General features: G+C 39.8%; 7 protein-coding genes across 7 annotated transcripts; 5 read left to right on the plus strand and 2 right to left on the minus strand.

Annotated features, from left to right (window-relative positions):
* Positions 1–662: 662 nt before the first annotated feature.
* LOC104818795 (dual specificity protein phosphatase 1B) lies at positions 663–3,133 on the minus strand. The gene is made up of 5 exons (XM_010548534.1): positions 2,826–3,133; positions 2,596–2,731; positions 2,268–2,388; positions 1,388–1,533; positions 663–927 (listed from the first exon to the last, which is right to left on the minus strand). Exons 1-5 carry the CDS (start codon positions 2,913–2,915, stop codon positions 863–865), a joined length of 558 nt encoding a protein of 185 aa, XP_010546836.1. The 5' UTR covers positions 2,916–3,133; the 3' UTR covers positions 663–862.
* A 212-nt stretch (positions 3,134–3,345) lies between these two features.
* LOC104820107 lies at positions 3,346–4,882 on the minus strand. Its single transcript, XM_010550480.1, has 3 exons — positions 4,600–4,882; positions 4,019–4,491; positions 3,346–3,903 (listed from the first exon to the last, which is right to left on the minus strand). The coding sequence occupies exons 1-3, from the start codon at positions 4,880–4,882 to the stop codon at positions 3,364–3,366; spliced, it is 1,296 nt and encodes a 431-aa protein (XP_010548782.1). The 3' UTR covers positions 3,346–3,363.
* Positions 4,883–5,830: 948 nt separating this feature from the next.
* On the plus strand, positions 5,831–7,391 carry LOC104818796. The gene is made up of 3 exons (XM_010548535.1): positions 5,831–6,141; positions 6,231–6,682; positions 6,768–7,391. Exons 1-3 carry the CDS (start codon positions 5,847–5,849, stop codon positions 7,305–7,307), a joined length of 1,287 nt encoding a protein of 428 aa, XP_010546837.1. The 5' UTR covers positions 5,831–5,846; the 3' UTR covers positions 7,308–7,391.
* Positions 7,392–8,066: 675 nt separating this feature from the next.
* On the plus strand, positions 8,067–9,803 carry LOC104818797 (basic 7S globulin-like). The gene is made up of 3 exons (XM_010548536.1): positions 8,067–8,425; positions 8,515–8,987; positions 9,081–9,803. Exons 1-3 carry the CDS (start codon positions 8,113–8,115, stop codon positions 9,615–9,617), a joined length of 1,323 nt encoding a protein of 440 aa, XP_010546838.1. The 5' UTR covers positions 8,067–8,112; the 3' UTR covers positions 9,618–9,803.
* A 168-nt stretch (positions 9,804–9,971) lies between these two features.
* Positions 9,972–11,410, plus strand: LOC104818798 (basic 7S globulin). The gene has a single exon (XM_010548537.2). It carries the CDS (start codon positions 10,092–10,094, stop codon positions 11,238–11,240), a length of 1,149 nt encoding a protein of 382 aa, XP_010546839.1. The 5' UTR covers positions 9,972–10,091; the 3' UTR covers positions 11,241–11,410.
* A 290-nt stretch (positions 11,411–11,700) lies between these two features.
* On the plus strand, positions 11,701–13,694 carry LOC104818799 (probable aquaporin NIP7-1). The gene is made up of 5 exons (XM_010548538.2): positions 11,701–12,040; positions 12,139–12,363; positions 12,462–12,659; positions 13,200–13,261; positions 13,331–13,694. Exons 1-5 carry the CDS (start codon positions 11,861–11,863, stop codon positions 13,530–13,532), a joined length of 867 nt encoding a protein of 288 aa, XP_010546840.1. The 5' UTR covers positions 11,701–11,860; the 3' UTR covers positions 13,533–13,694.
* A 3,396-nt stretch (positions 13,695–17,090) lies between these two features.
* LOC104818800 (stem-specific protein TSJT1) lies at positions 17,091–20,423 on the plus strand. Its single transcript, XM_010548539.2, has 5 exons — positions 17,091–17,457; positions 19,373–19,613; positions 19,725–19,845; positions 19,948–20,057; positions 20,147–20,423. The coding sequence occupies exons 1-5, from the start codon at positions 17,255–17,257 to the stop codon at positions 20,180–20,182; spliced, it is 711 nt and encodes a 236-aa protein (XP_010546841.1). The 5' UTR covers positions 17,091–17,254; the 3' UTR covers positions 20,183–20,423.
* Position 20,424: the final 1 nt, after the last annotated feature.

Consider the following 20,424-nt stretch of genomic DNA (forward strand, 5'->3'; position numbering starts at 1 on the left):
TATAAAGTTGGGGGGGGGGGGGGAAGGCAATTACATCGCAGTGAAATAGCAAGTAAATCATGGTACAATTTAAATTATAAAAGTTTATCATCAATAATTAGTTTCAAAACTCAGCGATAATATACGTTGTATAAGCATGTATGTACTTGTATATTTGCCGTGCTGGGATATTTCAGATCAGTCAACAAAGCATTTTAATCCGTCCGTGCATTATAATATATATATGCATATATGCGGTCATACATATCGGATGACATTGACACGTGATTATATTCATTTTCTGAGATAAAAATGTAAATACACACACACAAAAAAACTTAGTTCACGACAATATGGAAGGAAACCATGCTGATGACAAACACATAGCACTCTTTATGCTTGTGTTTTTATGGATCTATAGCTTCACGAAGACATGCAAGGTGCATGCTCCAATTAAGTCTCCGATAGTTTACACACACACATATATTCACATCTTTTATTTAATTCGTTCATGGTCTATCGCATAATATACAATTTTTAATAGTTGCGTAGTAAGTTTTTGCACAAGTTATGTATTTTTTTTGTATGCATTCTAATTCAACAGCCTTTCGTATTTCACAGCCGTCTTTTTTATTTTCACAAAACCGCAATTATAAATTCTCTCCTTGCACTTAACCCAAAACTAGAAGTCAACGGAACATGTTGAAGCTTCATTTACTTCATCACCCATATTACCAATGGGTAATAAATACACTTTGATTGATTTACCAAAAGGATCACCACCTTAACAAAAGCATTCTTCAAATGACCAAATCTGATTCAGGACAAAAGCTTTGGTCCTTAAAGGCATACCACGATTAAGAATCTTAGGGACGGACGTTCTTCAGGACGTCGCCTTGTCGGCTGAAACAGTGAGCTTAACTTCTTCTATGCTCTCCTCCCCATTTGCTGCGTGACGAAAAAAGAAGAGCATTGTCACACATGTTATCCATAGACTACAACGAGATTTTATGGGTCGGAGATTATAATGATCCCCGAGTATATTGTGAATGAAAACGGCTTCAGAATGTAACTCTACAGCTTTTCTAATGGTCTATGGCTCTGTCCAAGCATTTGTCATGGTTCAGCCTTCAAATTGGCAATCTTTTTTTCTAGCATGGTCACGAAAATTTTCGCTTTCTAATCACATCGGAGGGTTCCTCGAGAAACCTCCCCATTGCGTTGCACTTATCAACACATGTTTTCTACCGCTCTGAAATCCAGTCTTTCACATTTCCACTCTTCGCATGTCACATATGTCTAATGAATTGCATATAATGTAAAAATCTTAGCTAAATCTAAGCGTGTGTAGACAGACAATGACGAGAAATATTGAAAAAAATGGTTCGATTTAAAACAGGGGCATTACCTTGGATGGATTTTTCGTACTGCTCCAACTGCGAAATGAAACCGAAATTAGGCAATGCCTGAGGCCGTCGGCTCCTAACGTGCTCCATGGCTTTAGAGAAGCTCAATCCATACTTTTTCATCAGATAAGCCACCACTATAGTCACACTTGAGACAGAAACCAGAGCATTCAGAGTGTTACCATCTCTTTTTTGGGGGTTTAGTTTGATAACATTTCATCTGTTTCCCCTTACCACACTTCCTCTAAACAACAAAAAGCAAACTTCAACTACCCGTGTATTCCATTTTGCCAAACTTCAGTTGAGCTTGATCAAGACCCATAAGCAGAAATTTGTAAAAGTTCATTCGATGCATATAATACTTATCGGCTTTAGAATTGTTGTCGTCCAAACAAATTTTTCTAGATGTTTACGTGTTAGAACCCGGCGATGGATTCTAATAGAAAAACCTGCTGCTACTAAGGAGAACAGCAAATCCGACGATATTCGAGGATCGTCAACCTCCCCTCAAGAATGATCAGCCAAACAACTGATATCTTCATTCATAACATAAGTAATCCTCTTACAGAGGATGAAGGCTGCTGATGGAAAAATCAGCGAAGCCCTACAACTCTTACTTTTAGTTTTGATCCCTTACTTTCAGAAATTTACATAACATTTGTAATAATAATAAGTAAGCCCAAAAAGTGACAACTACTTATCTCCTTGCTGCATTGCTTGTACGTGTTCTTGAACCGGAGTATATCATTACGCAAGCATAAGACGAGTCATTGCATGAATTTCCTTATAGATAAAAGGTTACTACTAGTCCACATTTCTCCTCAGAAATGCCAAATCAACCAGAAGAAAGCGAATGATAAGATCATGGGAAGAGAGACTCACCTCCTAGACATTCCCATGAAACAGTGGACCAAAACCCCACCACCAGATTGTCTAGCTTCGTCGACAAAGTTGAAACATTCATCGAAATATTGCGTCAAATCGGTCTCGGATCTGTCAACAACTACATCAATTTACAAGCACACAACATTAGTAAGAGAGCATCAATGGAGGAAAATGATCTGAGACAGTTCTTATCCAGTAGAAATTTCTTTCTGAGTTATGCATATACAGATTCACCTTCTGCCATTCTAACAAGTTCGACGTCTCCTCAACCACAGATTCACAGATTAGGACTGAGTGGTCTCAAATCCATAAAAAAATCACATACCTTCGATGACTTTATATGAAAATTCATCAGGGTAAAGAGGGGATACAGCCACCGCCACCGTTAAGATATGGGTGACATTGGAGCTTTTAAGCAAATCTCTGTTACTTGCCTCTGCTACAGAACCTATGAACAATCCCTGCAAAATCAGACAAAGAGCTCGAGAAATTAAAATGTCGGACATCGAATCCGAACAGCACAGACCAACAAAAGGGAACTGAAACTGAAGAAACCTCTTCGATCTTGCTTAGATCGTTGCCTCCTTCCATCAGTTTCTGAACATTGTCTTGTCCAACACCGAACAGATCAACCACCTTGTCCATCAGAGCCTGCTCGCAGCAATCGAAACCTTGAAAATTTTCAGGGGAACACCCACCAAAGAAAAAAAAAGGAAAAGAAGAAAGCCCTAATGCCCAATTCGTGAGGAAGAACAATTCGATTACTCCACAATTCAAACCCAGCAAAAGAAAAGGAATGGATTCTGCGAAGTTTTGTCTCTCTGAGGAGATCAAGAGACGATTTGGTCTTCGTTTCGATTCGCTATTTGTCGGGGAATAATTTTATTCAATTAAAACTGAATAATCATCGGTTCGGTTCAATTTGGTTTTAATACCGGTTCGATTTGGAATTATTTGGTTTATTCAATTCTACAAAAATAATATCAAACCGAATAGGATTCTATTCAATTCAATACCACTTCTTTTTTTTTTTGATAATTTTCCTCTTTTTTAAAAAAAAAAAAACACAATCATCAACCGATCACAAGTAGTTCTAAGAACGGGAACAAGAAGTGTTATGCAGTAAAAGAGAAGAGGTGACACTGAAGTTGGAAGATTCAAGATCAAACTCCATTAGAGTATCCTCCAACAGATGCCATCCCAGCAAGACCCCGTTGCCAAAATCACCCCCGGCGTCGATAAACGGCAAACAAGTCGTGTTTTCGTCGGCGTCCCTCATCAGGTTCGAGCCGTAGAATCTCCATCTCCCTGTCTTCAGCACCAGCTCGATCACCGGCATGTCCGGTCCGGTGATCGCCGTTCCAATGCTCTTCCGGTCGAAACACATATCGAACTGAGATCGATCCGATGATACATTCACAATCCCTCTTTTCTTGGCTTTTGCTACGAAGGCTTTGCGGAACGGCTTGTAGATATACGAGTGCATAAAGGTATAGATCTCAGGTCCTATCTTGATGCCGCCATTGCCTTTTTTGTCAATCGACAGTAGAGATTTCTTGAGAGGGATCGGTTCTCCGTCTATCTCGATGGATTTCACGTCGATGAAGTATTCGTCGGATGGTGCACCCTTGATCTTGTCAGAAAGAAACAAAAATAAAACTTTCTAATACTTGTAAAAGCTGGTTGTAATAAGAACAAATACTTGCAGTGATGTCACCATGAACAACGTTAAACGTTGGGAAACTAACCGGAGGTTCTGCCCTATTGACGGGGTTAGTGACCAGCGAGGTGGTAGCAAACAGACGGGAAACGTCCCCCTTGAACGGTGGATACAAATATGGACCTCCGCCGATCAAGAACTTGCCCTGGTTTGATTCTTGGGGTTTAGAAGGAAGACAGAGGGAGAATTTTCGACGAATGTTGAAGGCAGAAGAGATCTGCGTTGGAAAAGAGAGAGTGTTCCTTGACAGACCAAACATTCCAAGAGCCGAATAGGGTAACCCGTAGATGGCATCTGACTCGGTGCATGCGAATATCAATGGCGGTGAGTTGACACGTGGACCGAGTCTAAGGCCGTCGGGCGTCGATATGAAGCTCATAACGTCTTGGGCCAACCCTCCACGAAGACTTCCCCTCACATTTGGTCTGTACACATTCACTCCACAAGAATCGCTCAAGCAACGTGGCATGACCTCCGCTGCCTCGCCACAGTCCCATAAAGCTGAAAAGATTATATATAAAAAGATGGACATAGAAAGTCCAACCTCCTAATTATCAGAAGAAGAAAAAAAAGGCATGTTTCATATGTTGATACGGATGGCTTACGTACATGCTTGGTTGGCGAGCTTGCATTTGGGGGAGCTAAAACGGATGGGACGGTAGGAGGAGGAGTTGTAGCCAGGGTCCGAACATATGTACCAGGAGAAGCGACCGCCGAACTCGAGTCCGAATTTGGCTAAGACCGTTGGATTAGTGCCGAAGCCCACGACGGCATAGTGGAGGCCAAGGTCCGGATCTTTGACCACCGGAATGATAAGCCGGTGGTGTTTCTCCGGTGAGTTTCCGGTGGCGACGAAGGGGAAGAGGAGGATGAGAAATGGGAGAGGAGACATTATTTCTCTTTGAGTGATGAGTTGAAACTCGTCGTTTATATTTAAATAAATATTTGAGTTTTTAATTTATATTATGTTATGTTACGTGTATAACAAGCAAAGGTTACCCCGGTGTTTCCATAGCTTCATGCTATGAAAGCCTCTCTTCATGTGAATATGCTTGAGCGGGGCGAATCTCAATGGTGGACGATGATTCATAGAAGGGGCCGAAGTAATTTAAATATTTTAATACAAAAGCATTTTACATCTTTATTTTAAAAAATATAAAATTTATAAAAAAAAATTAATTTTTTAATTAAAATAATGTAAGCAAAGGACCCCTGGTCCGCCCATGATGCGATTATACAACCATAACCGAACCTTTAAAATTGAGTATCCATGTGAATTATAATATATATATATATATATATATCTTTCAACTCCATGTGATTTTCATTGGTCGAATACATGTACATTTTTTTAATATATACACACGTGCCGTATAGTAATTAATAGATCTAGCAGATCCAAATCTCCCAGATTTTGTTGATATGAAAGGCACTCTTCAAATAAAAAAAAACTATTTTGAACCAGTAATATTATTTTACGGAATTGGATTAAAAAAAATGTTCCACCAAATTTCCCAGTTTTTAATATCTTCACGTAATCCTAAAATATGTCTCTTAGCATGATGAGATATTGACATGTGCAAATTTTATTGCGTTCGTGCTCATATATAAAGACTAGAAAGCAGGCTACCAAAATTAAAAAGATCATTGAGTTTATAATTTATAATATAATGTAAAGTTTAAATTATGGAGTACACTATTTTTTTTCTGTCTGCCGGTCCACACGGGGCTCCACTCTTGTCCTGGATAAGGTAGGTGCTGGTATGTATAGGCACATCATCATCATCATATATACTTTACTACCTGTTTAGCCTATAAATACACTCAATGAGTGAGAAAAAAGACATTGACAATCAATGGCTCGTCTCCATCTCATCATCATCCTCTTCTTCTTCTTCTTCTCGGCGGCCTTCGCCACGGGAAAGCCGCATGCGTTTATGATGAAGGTGAGCAAACACGATTTCGGCTATCTCTATTACAGCAGCATCGAAGTGGGCACTGCTCAAAACTCGTTTTCAGTGAACCTGGTCCTCGATCTCTCCTCCAAGTCACAGTTCCCCTGGTTCGACTGTTCCGCCACTCGCTACAACTCCTCCTCTTACCGTCCCTTCCGCTTCGGCTCCCCCGGCTGTAAACTCGTCAAGAACGCAGGTTCCGCTTCCACATATCTGTCGACCCATACTTCTTTTTTGAATCGACAATAATATTATTAACCCTAGGGTTTACTGATGACTTTGCAGTTCCATGGGACTGTCCCAATGCCATTGGAGCGCCGCCGACAAGCTTTTGCTTCAACCAATCGTGTGGGGTGTTTCCTATCTCTGACGTTGAGATTGTGTATATCGGAAGCTTGGGCGAAGATATCATGAGGCTCGGCTCCCGATTCACCACTCCGCCGGTGGTTTTCTCATGCGTCAACCCTTCCACCGCCGGAACTGTACCGGAGTCATCACCGGGAATACTTTCTCTCTCTAGGCACGTCCTCTCTCTCCCCATGCAGCTCGCCTCATCACTCCAACTTCCCCGGAAATTCGCGCTCTGTCTTCCTTCCAATACCAACCAAGAACCAGGCCGTGGCAGCCTTTTCATCGGCGGCGGGCCATATCTCTATCCTCCGTACTCGGGAGACGCTTCCGGTCTCTTCGCGACCACCTCGTTTGTCACGAACCCTGCCATTAAAGCAAGACACAAGGTTCGTTTACAGATGTTCAATTTCAGTTTTCTTCATGGTCATGGTCCCATGGAGACATTCATTTGTTTTGTTTGTCTTCGTCAAGGGCGCATCTCCTGGCGATTACTTCGTCGACGTGAGATCCATCGAGGTGGACGGGGAAACGATTCGTTTCGACAAGTCAATACTGTCGGTTGACAAAAAGGGCAAAGGCGGGACGACATTCGACATCACTAGGCCCTACACCTATATGCGTTCCTCTATCTTCAACCCTTTCATCAAAGCCTTCAAGGCCAAAGCCAGGGCGAGGAAGATGATTGAGACGACCACTTATGCTCCGTACAGCGCGTGCTTCGACCGGAAGAGTGTCCGGACGGGAATCGCTGGACCGGACGTCCCTGCGATCGATCTGGTGCTACGAGACGGCAAGAAATGGCGAATCTACGGCTCGAACTTGATGGTGGACGATGGCGAGAGCTGGTGTTTGACGGTTCAAGGCGGGAGTGGAGTGAGGCCGGCGATCCTTATTGGAGGAATCTTGGTGGAGAATAATCTGATGGAGTTTGATATTGAATCCTCCAAGTTCAGTGTCACGTCTTCTCTTTTATTACACAACACCTCCTGCACTCGCTCTGCAACTGCTTGATTCATGTCTTATTAGATCCAATGCCACATAATTATGCATCCATTTGACAGATGTTAATTTGAATAACAAAAACATAATCATAGAGATGAAACGTCTCATGTGCTAAGGTAGACGAAATGCGATTGTTCTGCATTTTTTTTAAAACATAATAATCATACCGCGAAATAATCATTAAAGATTTGTAACGCTTAAATTTATTAAAGATAAATGATCCCATTTGTCTTTTCTTTTAAGACATTCATAAGTATGGTCTTATATATTATCAATTAATATTATTAATTTAGGAAAATATTATATTAATATTCCTAAAAAACACGCACATGGCAAACGAAAGGAATCATCAACGGGTAAATATGACATTACGCTAACACTAATTTAATATTATCACTGATTATTATGTAAACGTGCAATTAAAGAATTGAGTTGGTAGAGCATACGATAGATAATGTGAATACGTCCGGCGAATCCAGCCAAACTCAGCGTGCTCTTGCTCGGCCCCATAACCATTCCATTACATTTATTTACATATTTCACAGTCTGGACCACGTACAATAATATATGAAATGTCAAATAAAATATTACGTAAAGACTATTCAATTCCAAATACGCGTTCCATTTATTTATTTATTTATTTTATAAATCAATGGTCTAAGATCTAGAACAACAATAATGTTAAAAAAAAAAACAATTGTTTCCAAGAGATTCGAACTTAGCTGTGACCCATAAATAACACATAACGTAAGCTTTTGTTTTCAAGGATTCATCATTTCGATAGTCAAAGCGGCTTTGACTTTTCTCGTGGTTCATGATGGCTCCTCTCCGGCGTATCCTCCTCCTCCTCCTCCTCTTCTTCATCTTCTCCGCCGCCGGTCCGTCCTCCTCCGCCGCAAGAAAACCACATGGGTTTACCCTAAAAGTGGCCAAACAACTAGATTTCATCTTCAACCTCTACTACGTCAACATCCAAGTGGGCACTTCACCATCATTATCAGTGAACTTAGTCCTCGACCTCGCCTCTCAGTTCCCATGGTTCGATTGCTCCGAAGCTCGCTACAACTCGTCCTCCTACCGTCCCTTCTCCTTCGCTTCTCCTAAATGCAAGCTCGTGAAGAATGCAGGTTTTGTCCATATATATCCGCCATTGTTATAATACTATACCCGCAACGAAAAGGAGCGATCTTTACGCTGTTTCTGTAATGTTTTGCAGTACCGTGGGATTGCCCTTTGCCATCAGGTGTGCCTGTTCCGCTTGGCTGCTTTAACAATTCATGTGGAGTTTACCCTTTTGATTACGTTGAGACCCGTTTCTATATGGGAAGCTTGGGTGAAGACATCATGAATCTGCCGGCAACTCCGGCCGGCGGTCCAAGACTCGACGCACCGCCACTGGTTTTCTCGTGTGGCCAGCCAGGAGCCTTCTACCCGTACCGAGCATCATCCCGCGGACTTCTCGGTCTATCCAAGAACGTGCTCTCTCTTCCAATGCAGCTCACTTCCGCTTTCAAGCTCCCTCGTAAATTCGCTCTCTGTCTTCCTTCTAAGTTGATCGATTCAGGAGAAACCGGAAGCCTTTTCATTGGCGGTGGTCCATATTCCCTCCCGCCTTACAACGGAGATGCTTCCAATCTCTTCTTCACCGCTCCATTGCTCATCAACCCTGTCAGTACCGCCGAGCCTCGGGTACGTACAGATACTTTCGGTAATGCCATGACAAAAAAATGTACATAGAGATCGAGTCTCGACCTCACAATCATTCGTGTTTTTGTAATACAGGTCAAGGGTGCACCCTCGGATGAATATTTCTTAGACGTGACATCCATCGAGATCGACGGCGAATCATTCCCTTTCAAGAAATCTTTACTGTCGATTGACAAAAAGGGCAATGGCGGCACCAAGCTCGCCACCACAACGCACACTACCATTATGCACGGTTCAGTTTTTGAACCCTTCGTAAGAGCCTTCAAGGCCAAGGCCAAGGCGAGGAAGATGGTTGAAGTGCCTGGCTTGGCTGGTTACGGCGGATGTTTCGACGCAAAGAACATCCGGATGGGAATAACTGGACCGGACGTGCCAGTGATCGATCTTGTCCTGAAAAGCGGTGGGAAATGGAGAATCTACGGATCAAACTCGATGGTTCTTGAGACAGACAGGTGGTGTTTGGGGGTTAGTAACGCGGGGAGAGAGTATAGCAGACACGCGATGGTGATAGGAGGGCTTGCTTTGGAGGATAATCTGTTGGAGTTTGATCTTGAAGCTTCTAACCTCCGTTTCACTTCGTCTCTTCTGCTCCATAAAACCTCGTGCACTTGATGTTTGTGTTTTGGTGGTTTCTGTCCGAAAACCGTTGAAATATGTTTGTATTCGTCGAATTCTGTTTGTTTTGTGTCGGGTTTAAATAAGAGAAGCCAATTCAATAGGCAAAGACTGAGGACAAAAAAAGTAAAGGCTTTTTTCCGATTTTACAAATGTACACCATGGCCCAATTATAATGGGTCGAACTAGAGTCCATTTGCCGACCAGTTTCATATCCACACGTGAAAATAGATATGGTTGAAACTACGCACGTGCTAAATTCGGATATTCTGAGGATAAACATTGACTAAAAAATGACACGCAGTCTAGTCAGCACTGTCCTCCACTTAAAACTTGGGAATATCCTTATCGTTTACGACCCTCCGATTCCACCCTTCCAACCACACGGCGTCGGCCCATCGCGTCGATATATGTCGCAAACCTAATCCTCTCATCACTTAGGTCCGCTTCCTCACTCACACTCCCTCTTCAATGGCTTCTTCTTCTTCTCTCGCTCTCGTCCTATTCTACTTCTCCGCCCTTTCTCTCTCCCACCCCTTAAACGCCGTCGTTTTCCCCGTCTCCAGAGATCTACCCACCGGTCAATACGTCGCCCAGATTCGTCTCGGTGAATCGCCGGAGCCCGTCAAACTCGTCGTCGATCTCTCCGGAACCATCCTCTGGTTCGATTGCTCCTCGTCATCTTCCTCGTCTCGGAATCTCACCTCCGGGAACTCCAGCGATTGCGCGAGGGCGAGGGCTGGGGCCCACCGTGTCTCATCGTCGCGCGGGGACGACTCCGTTTGCCAATTGCTGATCCGTAACGGCGTCATGGGGTTCTCGGCGAGGGGAGAGCTCGCCGGTGACTTCCTGGCTGTTGGATCTGATTCCTCTGCTACGTCGCCTGGAGCCGTAGATTTGCTATTCGCTTGTGCTCCTCGCTGGCTGTTACGTGGGCTCGCTGGTGAGGCCCATGGAGTATTGGGCCTGGGTAGGGCCCAAATATCTCTCCCTTCTCAGCTTGTCTCCGAGACTATTGAACGACGCCGTTTCACAGTTTACCTGTTGCCGACCAACGGCGTCGTCTCGACTTCCTCCGCCGAGGTCGTATTCGGTGCGGAGGTGTCTAGATTGCTCGTGTACACCCCTCTATTCACCGATCCGAGTGGCAATTACGTAATTAACGTGAAATCCATCCGGGTCAACGGCGTTAAGATCTCCGTCAACGCTCCGTTATCGGCGGAGCTGAGCACCGTGATTCCGTACACAGTAGTCGAGAGCTCAATCTACATGATGATAGCTGAATCCCTCGCCGAGGCCGCGACCGCGACAGCGACCGCAGTGGCGCCGTTCGGCCTCTGCTTCGCCGACACGACGCCGATCCCGGCGGTGGAATTCGCGTTGCAGAGCGAGATGGTGAGGTGGAGGATCCATGGGAGGAATCTGATGGTGGATGTCGGAGGCGGAATCCGGTGCCTGGGAATCATCGACGGCGGGTCGGGTCGAGTCAACCCGATCGTGATGGGTGGGCTTCAATTAGAAGGCTTTGTTTTGGATTTCGATCTGGGTAATTCTGTGTTGGGATTCGGACAGAGACGAACTGGTTCTGTTTCTAATTCGTTGCCACTCGAAGCTCTGTGATGTGGAAACTAACTGTGACTGACTTTACGCCATTTTTGCTCTTGTTTGTAACACATCTTAATGTAAAGCTCGAATCTTTTTGTGGAGCATTTGGACTCAAGACTTGATTTTGAGTGTTTGTAAGTTCGTAACCATTCAACAGCAAATTTCATTAGCCTTTCTTTGGATTACTATTCATTACCTACGAAGCTTATGCTAATCCGAATTTTAATTGGAATGTGAGAAAGTTGAGATTCCTGAGATAAAAGATAATTAGATTGAGGATGCATCCATCTGATTCTAATGCATGACTTAAGAAACGCCAAACAAGCGTTGGGTTTCTGGTTGCAAGCAGGTGATCGAATTAGGGCAAACACATGGAATGTGTTGGACAACGTCTCCTCTCAAACAGCTCAACAGGAGGAAACCCCCATTTGTTTAATTGTCTTTTTCCATCTTCTTCTTTCTTTATTTTCGTTTTTTTTAATCTGATCTCTTCTCCACCTTCTTTGCGTTCCTTCTTACCCTCTTTGCCATCTTCTTCTTCAACCAACGACAGATAAAGACTCGGCTCCATCTCTACTGGTCATGAGCTTTCTGTTCACGTCTGGGAGACAGCCATTGAAAAGATAAAGAGACAAATGGTGATGTTCCAGACGAAGCTATCTCCGAACAATGCTCCCGGAAACGAGGAGACTCCGTCCAGAGACGACCAAGAAACTGGCTCCACTTCATCCATGTCGAGAACCGGGGATTGTTCATCGAAACGGAGGCTGTTTCGTTGTTTCCTTGGTGATATGGACTTGAACCCATTACGTATTGTAAGCATATCTCCGATATTTACATGATCCGTGTCCAAAAGAGTTATATTTTGAAGATGGGTCATCTGTTTCGTTATAAGGTAAATATACGTGTGTAGGTGATGGCGGAGATGGTGGGGACATTCATTCTGATGTTCAGCGTCTGCGGAGTAATAGCGACGACAAGACTCACCGGAGGACACGGCGGCTTGCTCGAGTATGCGGCCACGGCCGGATTCTCGGTAGTGGTCGTCATTTACGCCGTCGGACACATCTCCGGTGCCCACGTCAACCCCGCCATCACCATCGCCTTTGCTGCCTTTGGCGGTTTCCCTTGGTCCCGGGTATGCATGAACATGACCCATCATGTCATATCATGCATACATGCATGTGCATATGGTCCATGGCCATGGTGTAATGAGACGTGAATGTTATGGTTCAGGTACCGTTTTATATAGGAGCTCAAACGCTGGGTTCGGTCGTGGCGACGTTGATGGGGATGTGGATATACGGAGTGAAGGCCGAGGTGATGGCCACGAGGCCTGCGTTTGGATGCGCGTCTGCGTTCTGCGTCGAGCTAATCGCCACGGGGATTGTAGTGTTTCTCGCGTCTGCGTTGAATTGCGGGCCTGATCACTCGGTATCATTTAAACCTCTTATATTATTGTGACGGTCTCAACTCTGAAATCAGACTAGACACGGATTGAGTATTAGTAAAATTTAGGTTCATATTCGGAAATTTCGAATATAATAATTTGATACCATATTCGTATCCAAATATTTATTGGATATTCAGATTATGAATATCCCATAAAATATTTGAGTTTCCGTAGTTATTCGTGTGTGTATATATATACACATATACACCAATAAATTAGGAAACTAAATTATTCGTACATATCTATGTATATATATTTAATAGCAGTATTTAAATTCGAAAATTGTTTTAAAAAACATTTATAAAAAAAAGGCATGATACTGAAAAATGGATTTTTGAAATCCAAAAAAAAATTAACAAGGGTATATGTCTTTAACAAAAATACTACACATCATCATTTTTTTTAAATTATTTTTATCCATCCCTTGGACGAATAATCAAAAAAGAAAAAAAAATGAAATGAAGGATGATTTTTTACGGCCACAGCTATCTGAAAAATGTTTACACGTTGGTTTTGGACAGGAAAGCAAACTGTCGGGGTTTATAATTGGAACAGTCATTGCACTTGGCGTGCTCATTTCAGGGTACGATCGCTTTTTCATGCAGTCCAATGTTATAACTTTTAATATATGATACGTTATGATGAACCACAGGCCAATATCAGGAGGGTCGATGAACCCGGCTCGATCGATGGGACCGGCTGTCGTGGCTTGGGATCTCAAGGACGTTTGGGTCTACTTGACGGCTCCCGTGATCGGAGCCTGCGTCGGCGTCATAACGTATCGTTCACTTTCCCTTAAAGCTACGGCTTGCTCTTCTTCTCCCTCACCCTCTGTCTCTGCCCTCCTACACTAACCCTCATGTCCTCACTTATGCTTTTGCTTAATTTAAATAATTAATTTTCCCTGCAAAAATAAAATTAAAAAAAATAATATGAGTTTTATGATTTTTGTAAATGGGTACAGGCATATTTGTACTTTTGGCCCATTGGGCCTTCATTGGGCCTGTTTCAGATAATGTTGGACTTCGAATTTGGTGACTGTTTATTATATATAGATTGATTTTTTTTTTTAATTTTAAAATTGCTTTTTTTTCCTTGAAATTGACAAAAGCAATACCTAGTGGGACGAAATTATGGGACTGAAGTGACTACAAGCTAATAAAGAATATTAAAAAAATGACGTAATAATTATAATTATCTGAATATAATTATTAAGAGAAAACTGAACAAGAAAAAAAAAACATGCATATGAGTGCTTTGGTGCCATAAGGATAAAAAGAGTGGACAATGAGATCACGAGAGAGATGGGTCACCATTTTTCATGTCGTAGAGGACCATCCACAATTTTATATCCAAACATATTTCGGATTTATAAAAAAAAAAAAAAAACAGAGAGCCTGTTTAAGTGAAATATATGAAAAAAATTACATATTTAAATTTGGGTTTTAAAAAATGGTTTTGTTAAAAAAATATGACCAGCTAAATAATTATGTCTTACAAAAAAAATAAAAACTTTCTTTAGATGACGGACGTCTGATAATGATGTGTGGCTTCTAAAATAATATCTTCCATAAAAATGCATGTGGGTATTTGGGGTAATATATAAAATAAAATAATTTTTTTATAAAAAAATATCAAAGTCCTTTTCTATTTGGGGAGTTCCCACTCCTTGGCCTATGGAGAGAGCACGGATGCATGATGACCGACTGCCATCCAGTTTCCCGTTGTTTTTACGGAGTTTCTCAAAAGTTTTTTTTATTATTGAAAATTGAGTATTTTATTCCGAATTATTTTAAAATAAAATTAAGAGTTAGTATTAAAAAAATTTAATATTTTATGGTAGGATTTTTTTCTGTAATTTTTCTCTTATATAAACAAGAAATCATATTACAAAATAATTTTTAATGGATAATGCTTGTGCATCTATTTTCTTTGCGTTTTTCTTTTTTAATTTCATGATAATAGCATCAATATCGCTTGTCTTATTCAAAGTTTATTGGTGGTCCTCTTATCTCTGCATCATGACAACAATAATTGCTCTCCCTATTATTCTAAAAAATAATACTCCCTCTATTATTTTAAAATATATGACGCTTAAAAATTCTACACATAAATTTTAAAAAAATAATATTTTACCTAAAATACTCTTATTTATTAGATATATAATGATTATACAAAATATTTGAATATTATTAATTTAGAAAAAAATATTAAAAAATACATTGAAAATCTAAAAACGTCATTTATTTTGAAACAAATTTTTTATTCTAAAACTTCATCTATTGTGAAACGGATAGAGTAATTAATTAGTCTCTCTGTTCGATCGAAATTCTTTCTAACTATTACAAACTATTTATATATCTATTTAAATATGACTTTTAATTAGTAGACGAAAGACTACTATCAAAAAGGACAATATAAAATATTTCAAAAGAGGAAAAGTAATTTCCCCAAACGCGTAGTTAATTTAATCGAAAATATAATTTTATCGCGTATGTAACATTTCTTGGTGGTTGTCAACAACTATTGATTACAATTTTTTTTTTTTATAATCCGATTTTCAGTTTTCTTAACCAATATCTTTGTGTTCAATTAAAGCATTAGAAGGTCCTATCCATTTCTTAGACTATAATAATTAGGCCACGTAACTATCTTCCAATTGTAAAAACAGTACCTATTTTCAATATAAATAAAAATAATTACATACATTACAACATTTTTTTGGACCGTATATATAATATACGTTAATATTATTTTTTACAACATAGATCTACAATCTCAAAAGCCATCTTTTAGTTCGTCTCCGATATATTATAATCCAAATACTTTATAGGATACGTATCAAAATCTATACGAAATATATCGTACAGATCTCTGATCTTTTTGTTTTCGTATTTGTCATAAAATAATGATATTTTTTTCACTTAATAAGAATCTTACATATAAAAAATATATACTTTGTGGTAATATGTATCTCACAACCTCTCCTTTATTCCCTAATGAAACCTTGATTCACGTCTATGTAACATGCTTGTAAACATAATATTTGGACATGCAATATCGTTTTCCGAGTTAAAAAAAAAATCAAATATAAGGGAAAATGGTAATACATATTTCATAACGAGGAAATGTCCAAAAGGCCAATTACTAAAAAACCGTGGGCTAAAGCTAAAAACCATGGGCGTCGCTGTCCTTTCAAGAATCTTAAAATCTCTTTATTCAAATTTTGTATGAAGAAAAAAGAAAAAAAAAACTTATATTATATACGGTTTTTTATATTTTATAACGTTTTGTATATTAAATCTCAAATTTTCTAAGTACTTAGATTATCAAATTGGATTTTGATTTGGAGGCATGAAAAATCAAAGTTCCATACATAAACAGAGCCACCAAGGTTGATCCCATATGTGACCATTTTAATTATTTTTTAAAAACAAAAAGGACAACGTTAAAAAAATGGTGATAGAATTTCAATATTTCTATCCAGATATTTCACCAAACATATAGATAGGTGCTTTAAAATTAATGTTATAGATGTACAAGGGATAGTAGCCGTCAAAGAGGTAACACGAACAAAAAAATAGATTTTAAAAATACAAATTATAAACATTTTTGTTTTTTTTCCCTAAATTTCGGTATTTAATTATAAATAAAATCATGTTAGATATTCTATATATGTGTTCCAATTATATTTCATATAAAATGGTTACGGATAATATTCATAGTGACATACTCACTACTCATATGTCATTGTAGAGTTTGTAATGGGTATATAAATTTTCTAATGTAATAAGGATATATTTATATGATTTAAAAATGCACTAGCCGGGGATTCCTTGTGTCTATGTTATCTTATTTTATAATCCAAGTATCTAATAAAATATGACATTTGGAATATTAAACATGGTTTTATCCCCATTAATTTAGGTTAAAGTTGCTTTCAGTGCACAGTAACTCTGCCTCAACTTTTAATTATAGTAATTATGAGCTTGTAACCACAAGTGACTAGATGATTATGATAATAATATGATATTTTGCTAAATTATTCTTATTATATACCCGTAGATGAAAATAGATATCAGACATAACAATAAACCAAAAGTTGATATTACGAGAGGCAGCAAAAATATAAAACTAATTTCATAAAAAAGATTTATTAGCGTAATGTAATCTGTGAGCAGATGGATGCATGAAGCGGAAACAAATGGCAAAGTGGACCCCATTGAATACAAATCTAACGCTCGAGATGAATTCGTTCCCTCGTGTGGGACCCACTTTTGTATTCCTCATTGGCTTACGTATTGGACGTTAATTTCAGTGTGGGAGAGAATCAAGGATTCCATGGATAGCGGAATGACCAGTTTACCCTTCAATATCCTCGCTATAAAGACCGTCTCACCCTTCTCCAGCTCCATCTCTTATCTCCGATCTCTCTCCCTCGTATCTGAGCTCTCTTGCGTCTCCCAGAGAAAAAAAATAGAAACGCAGAAAAAAGAGCGTTTTCTCAGAGAGATTCGATTTGCTAGATTTTCTCTGGAAAGTGACTTAGGTGCGAATTTTCTGGAGGAGAGAGAAAATGCTGGGAGTGTTCAGCGGTGCGGTGGTGACGCCTCCGGACGAGCTGGTCTTGGCGGGGAGCAGGACGCCATCTCCGAAGACGACTGCGACGGCTCTGGTGAAGAGATTCGTCGACGGAAACTCCTCCGCCGTGTCCGTACAGGTCGGCGACCATGTTCAGCTCGCTTATACACACCACAACGAGTCCCCTCTCCGGCCCAGGTGAGTCGTCGGCGATTTTCTCTCTCTCCTCTTTTTAATCTGGTGCCTCTGTCTCGACCGTCCGATCACCAAAATGGAGATCGGACGGTCGAGATCACCCCAACTATTGTCCTCTCTGGTTTTGCTGATAAAATATATGAAAATTAAAAAAAAAAACAAAAAAAAAACAAAGAAATACTTTTTTTTACCAAAGAAAAAACATAAAACAAAGAGATAAAGAGATTAATTTTTTAATTCCTGTTTTGGTAAAAGGTATTTAGTTTTGTTTGATTCAAGGGGGAAATGATTAATATTTTACCAAAAATAAAAGAAAGAATATGTAAAGAAAATAAAAAAAATAAAAGAGGAAAATGCATCGAAATTCCATGCGTGGTTCATGGATCCATTCTCTGCGAATAAGCGTTCTTGTTTGATTCTGGATAATCTTGTATTGTTTATTTTATTCTTGATATGGTATTTTTCTGATATTAAAAAAAATTGTACGTTATCTTAATTTTGGTCATATTCATTGTTAAAATAATTAAATTAAATACAATTACTATAAGCTTAGATTCCGATGTAGATTACGGTGTAGTTTTCCAACACTCTCCCGAACCGACAACATTGAACCTTCATTGGGCGTGGACCATAGTAAATAACGTAGGCTAAAGTATTTCCTAACATATATTTATTATTGACAAAACGATGTATATATGTCTGTGTGTATACATATATATGTATATGTATATATATATATCCTTTGACCGTCGGTGCATAAGAAGTGAATCATGTATTCACGACTTTTAAAAAATAAGATACGTGTAATTTCATAAAACCCCACACCACACGTTTAGATACTACACCAAATGAATTTCTTAATATATATATATATATATATATATAATGTATGCATGTAACATATGAATATATATTTTAGCAAAAAAAACCATATAAATATATACCCTTGGGCCTAATCCATTAGACCAAAAACATGAAGAGCTATAGCAAGATGATTTTATTTAATGCAGAAAATATAAGTACTCGAATATATATTTCTTTTTTTATTGGCTTAATTTTGACACCATAAATTTACCTGATGAATTCAACTCCGATGGCAATTTAAACACAGATTATTTTGTGTGTGTATATTAGCACTTAAACAGACCCATAATATTTTTTATATATAAATTCAGATAAACCCAATAAAAATATTTTTTGGGTAAAAAAAGGTTTTTTTTTTCCTGGGTTGGTAGGACAAGTGTTAAAAATGTAAAATCATGAGATGTAGAAAGTGCCAAAATCTACGGAGTTATTGATGAGTTCACGAGTCGGTGGCGGTGGAATGAGTCGTGTGGCGAGTTGGGGACCAAACCGGGTTGAGATTTTTGCAGGTGTCGGACCGTATCTGAAAGACCAGACACAAAGCCTCTAATCTGATGCCACCCCTTCACTAGCTTCTATAATGAATTAGTAATATTCATCTAACTGAACTAATTAGGAAAAAGGGTTAAATAATAATTAATAATTGTGGTGATTATGTTAACATGAATGATAATGTGTGGTCATGTGAGTTTAATGGAGTTCATGTGAGATTATTTAAGAAAGTGCAAGTACTATAGTGGATGTCACAATCAACTTTTTTATTTTATTTTATTTATTCAACCACAAATCTTGAATCTAAGAGTAAGGATAGTGTGAGATTGTGATATGTTTGTACAAAAGCAGGTTGGTTGGTCCACCCACCCACCCCATATCTCTCTATTATCTCTGCAATTTATTGCAATTTTCATGATTTGCTTATCCCTTTTCTCTCGTGGGTCCCATCTCTTTTGTCTTCTTCTCTCCCACAACTTATGGACTTCTTAGCAATTTCTTGAACAGTGAAGGCTAATATTTTTTCTTTTTTCATTTTGTTGTGATGTTGTTGAAATGGAAGGTCGTTTGCGGCTAAGGACGAGATATTCTGCTTGTTCGAAGGGGCACTGGACAACCTCGGAAGCCTGAAGCAGCAGTACGGGTTGGCCAAGCAGGCGAACGAGGTGTTGCTGGTGATAGAGGCTTACAAGGCTCTCCGAGACAGGGCCCCTTATCCGGCTAACCATGTCGTGGCTCACCTCATCGGCAGCTTCTCCTTTGTCCTCTTCGACAAATCCACTTCCACCCTCTTCGTTGCTTCTGTAAGTTTTTGCCCTTTAACCCTTCTTCTCACTTGCTTTTAGTCTGTAGGTGACAGATTCTTGGTTCTTGGAAAAGGGCTTGATCAAAAAATTGGGATGGTTTTTGTGCAGGACCAATATGGCAGTGTCCCATTGTACTGGGGAATCACGGCCGATGGGTACGTGGCGTTTGCAAATGATGCAGAGCTGCTCAAGAGTGCTTGTGGCAAGTCCCTTGCTTCCTTCCCTCAAGGTGGGCTTTTTTTTCCCCTTCAATAGATTCTCCAAGGAACTTGCTCTGTTTTCTAGAATATTCCGACATAGCCTGTTATGAAATGCTTTGAACGTCTTGCAGGCTGTTTCTACTCCACGACAATAGGAGGTCTTAGGAGCTTTGAGAACCCTAAGAACAAGATCACTGCGATCCCTGCCAAAGAGGAAGAGATATGGGGTGCCACCTTCAAGGTAATAACAATGGCGTCCATTACGGCTTCCCGAGTTGGCATACATTAGCTGTTGCATTGCATACTCATGTTTTTTGTTGATGGAAGCAGGTGGAAGGACCGGCCGTTCTTGCAGCCACAGAGTGAAACAGAGCTTCTTTACTTCCAGAAAGAGAGGAATGAGAAGAGGAGGCAAGAAAGAAGATCACTCAGGCTGTTTCTGTAACCAAAAAAAAAACGTGTTCTTTCTGTAGAAACCAGGAAATGCTGTAATGATATGAGCCGTGGTGGGTTTTCTGGGCGTATCTGTAGCTTTGTCTGTGTCTGTGTACTCTGTTTGACTTGTGTTGTTTCTTTGTACAGCAATGTCGGTCTCTGTTCTAATAAAC

This window comes from Tarenaya hassleriana, unplaced genomic scaffold (genome assembly GCF_000463585.1).
Source record: "Tarenaya hassleriana unplaced genomic scaffold, ASM46358v1 Cleome3, whole genome shotgun sequence".
Taxonomy (NCBI): Eukaryota; Viridiplantae; Streptophyta; class Magnoliopsida; order Brassicales; family Cleomaceae; genus Tarenaya; species Tarenaya hassleriana.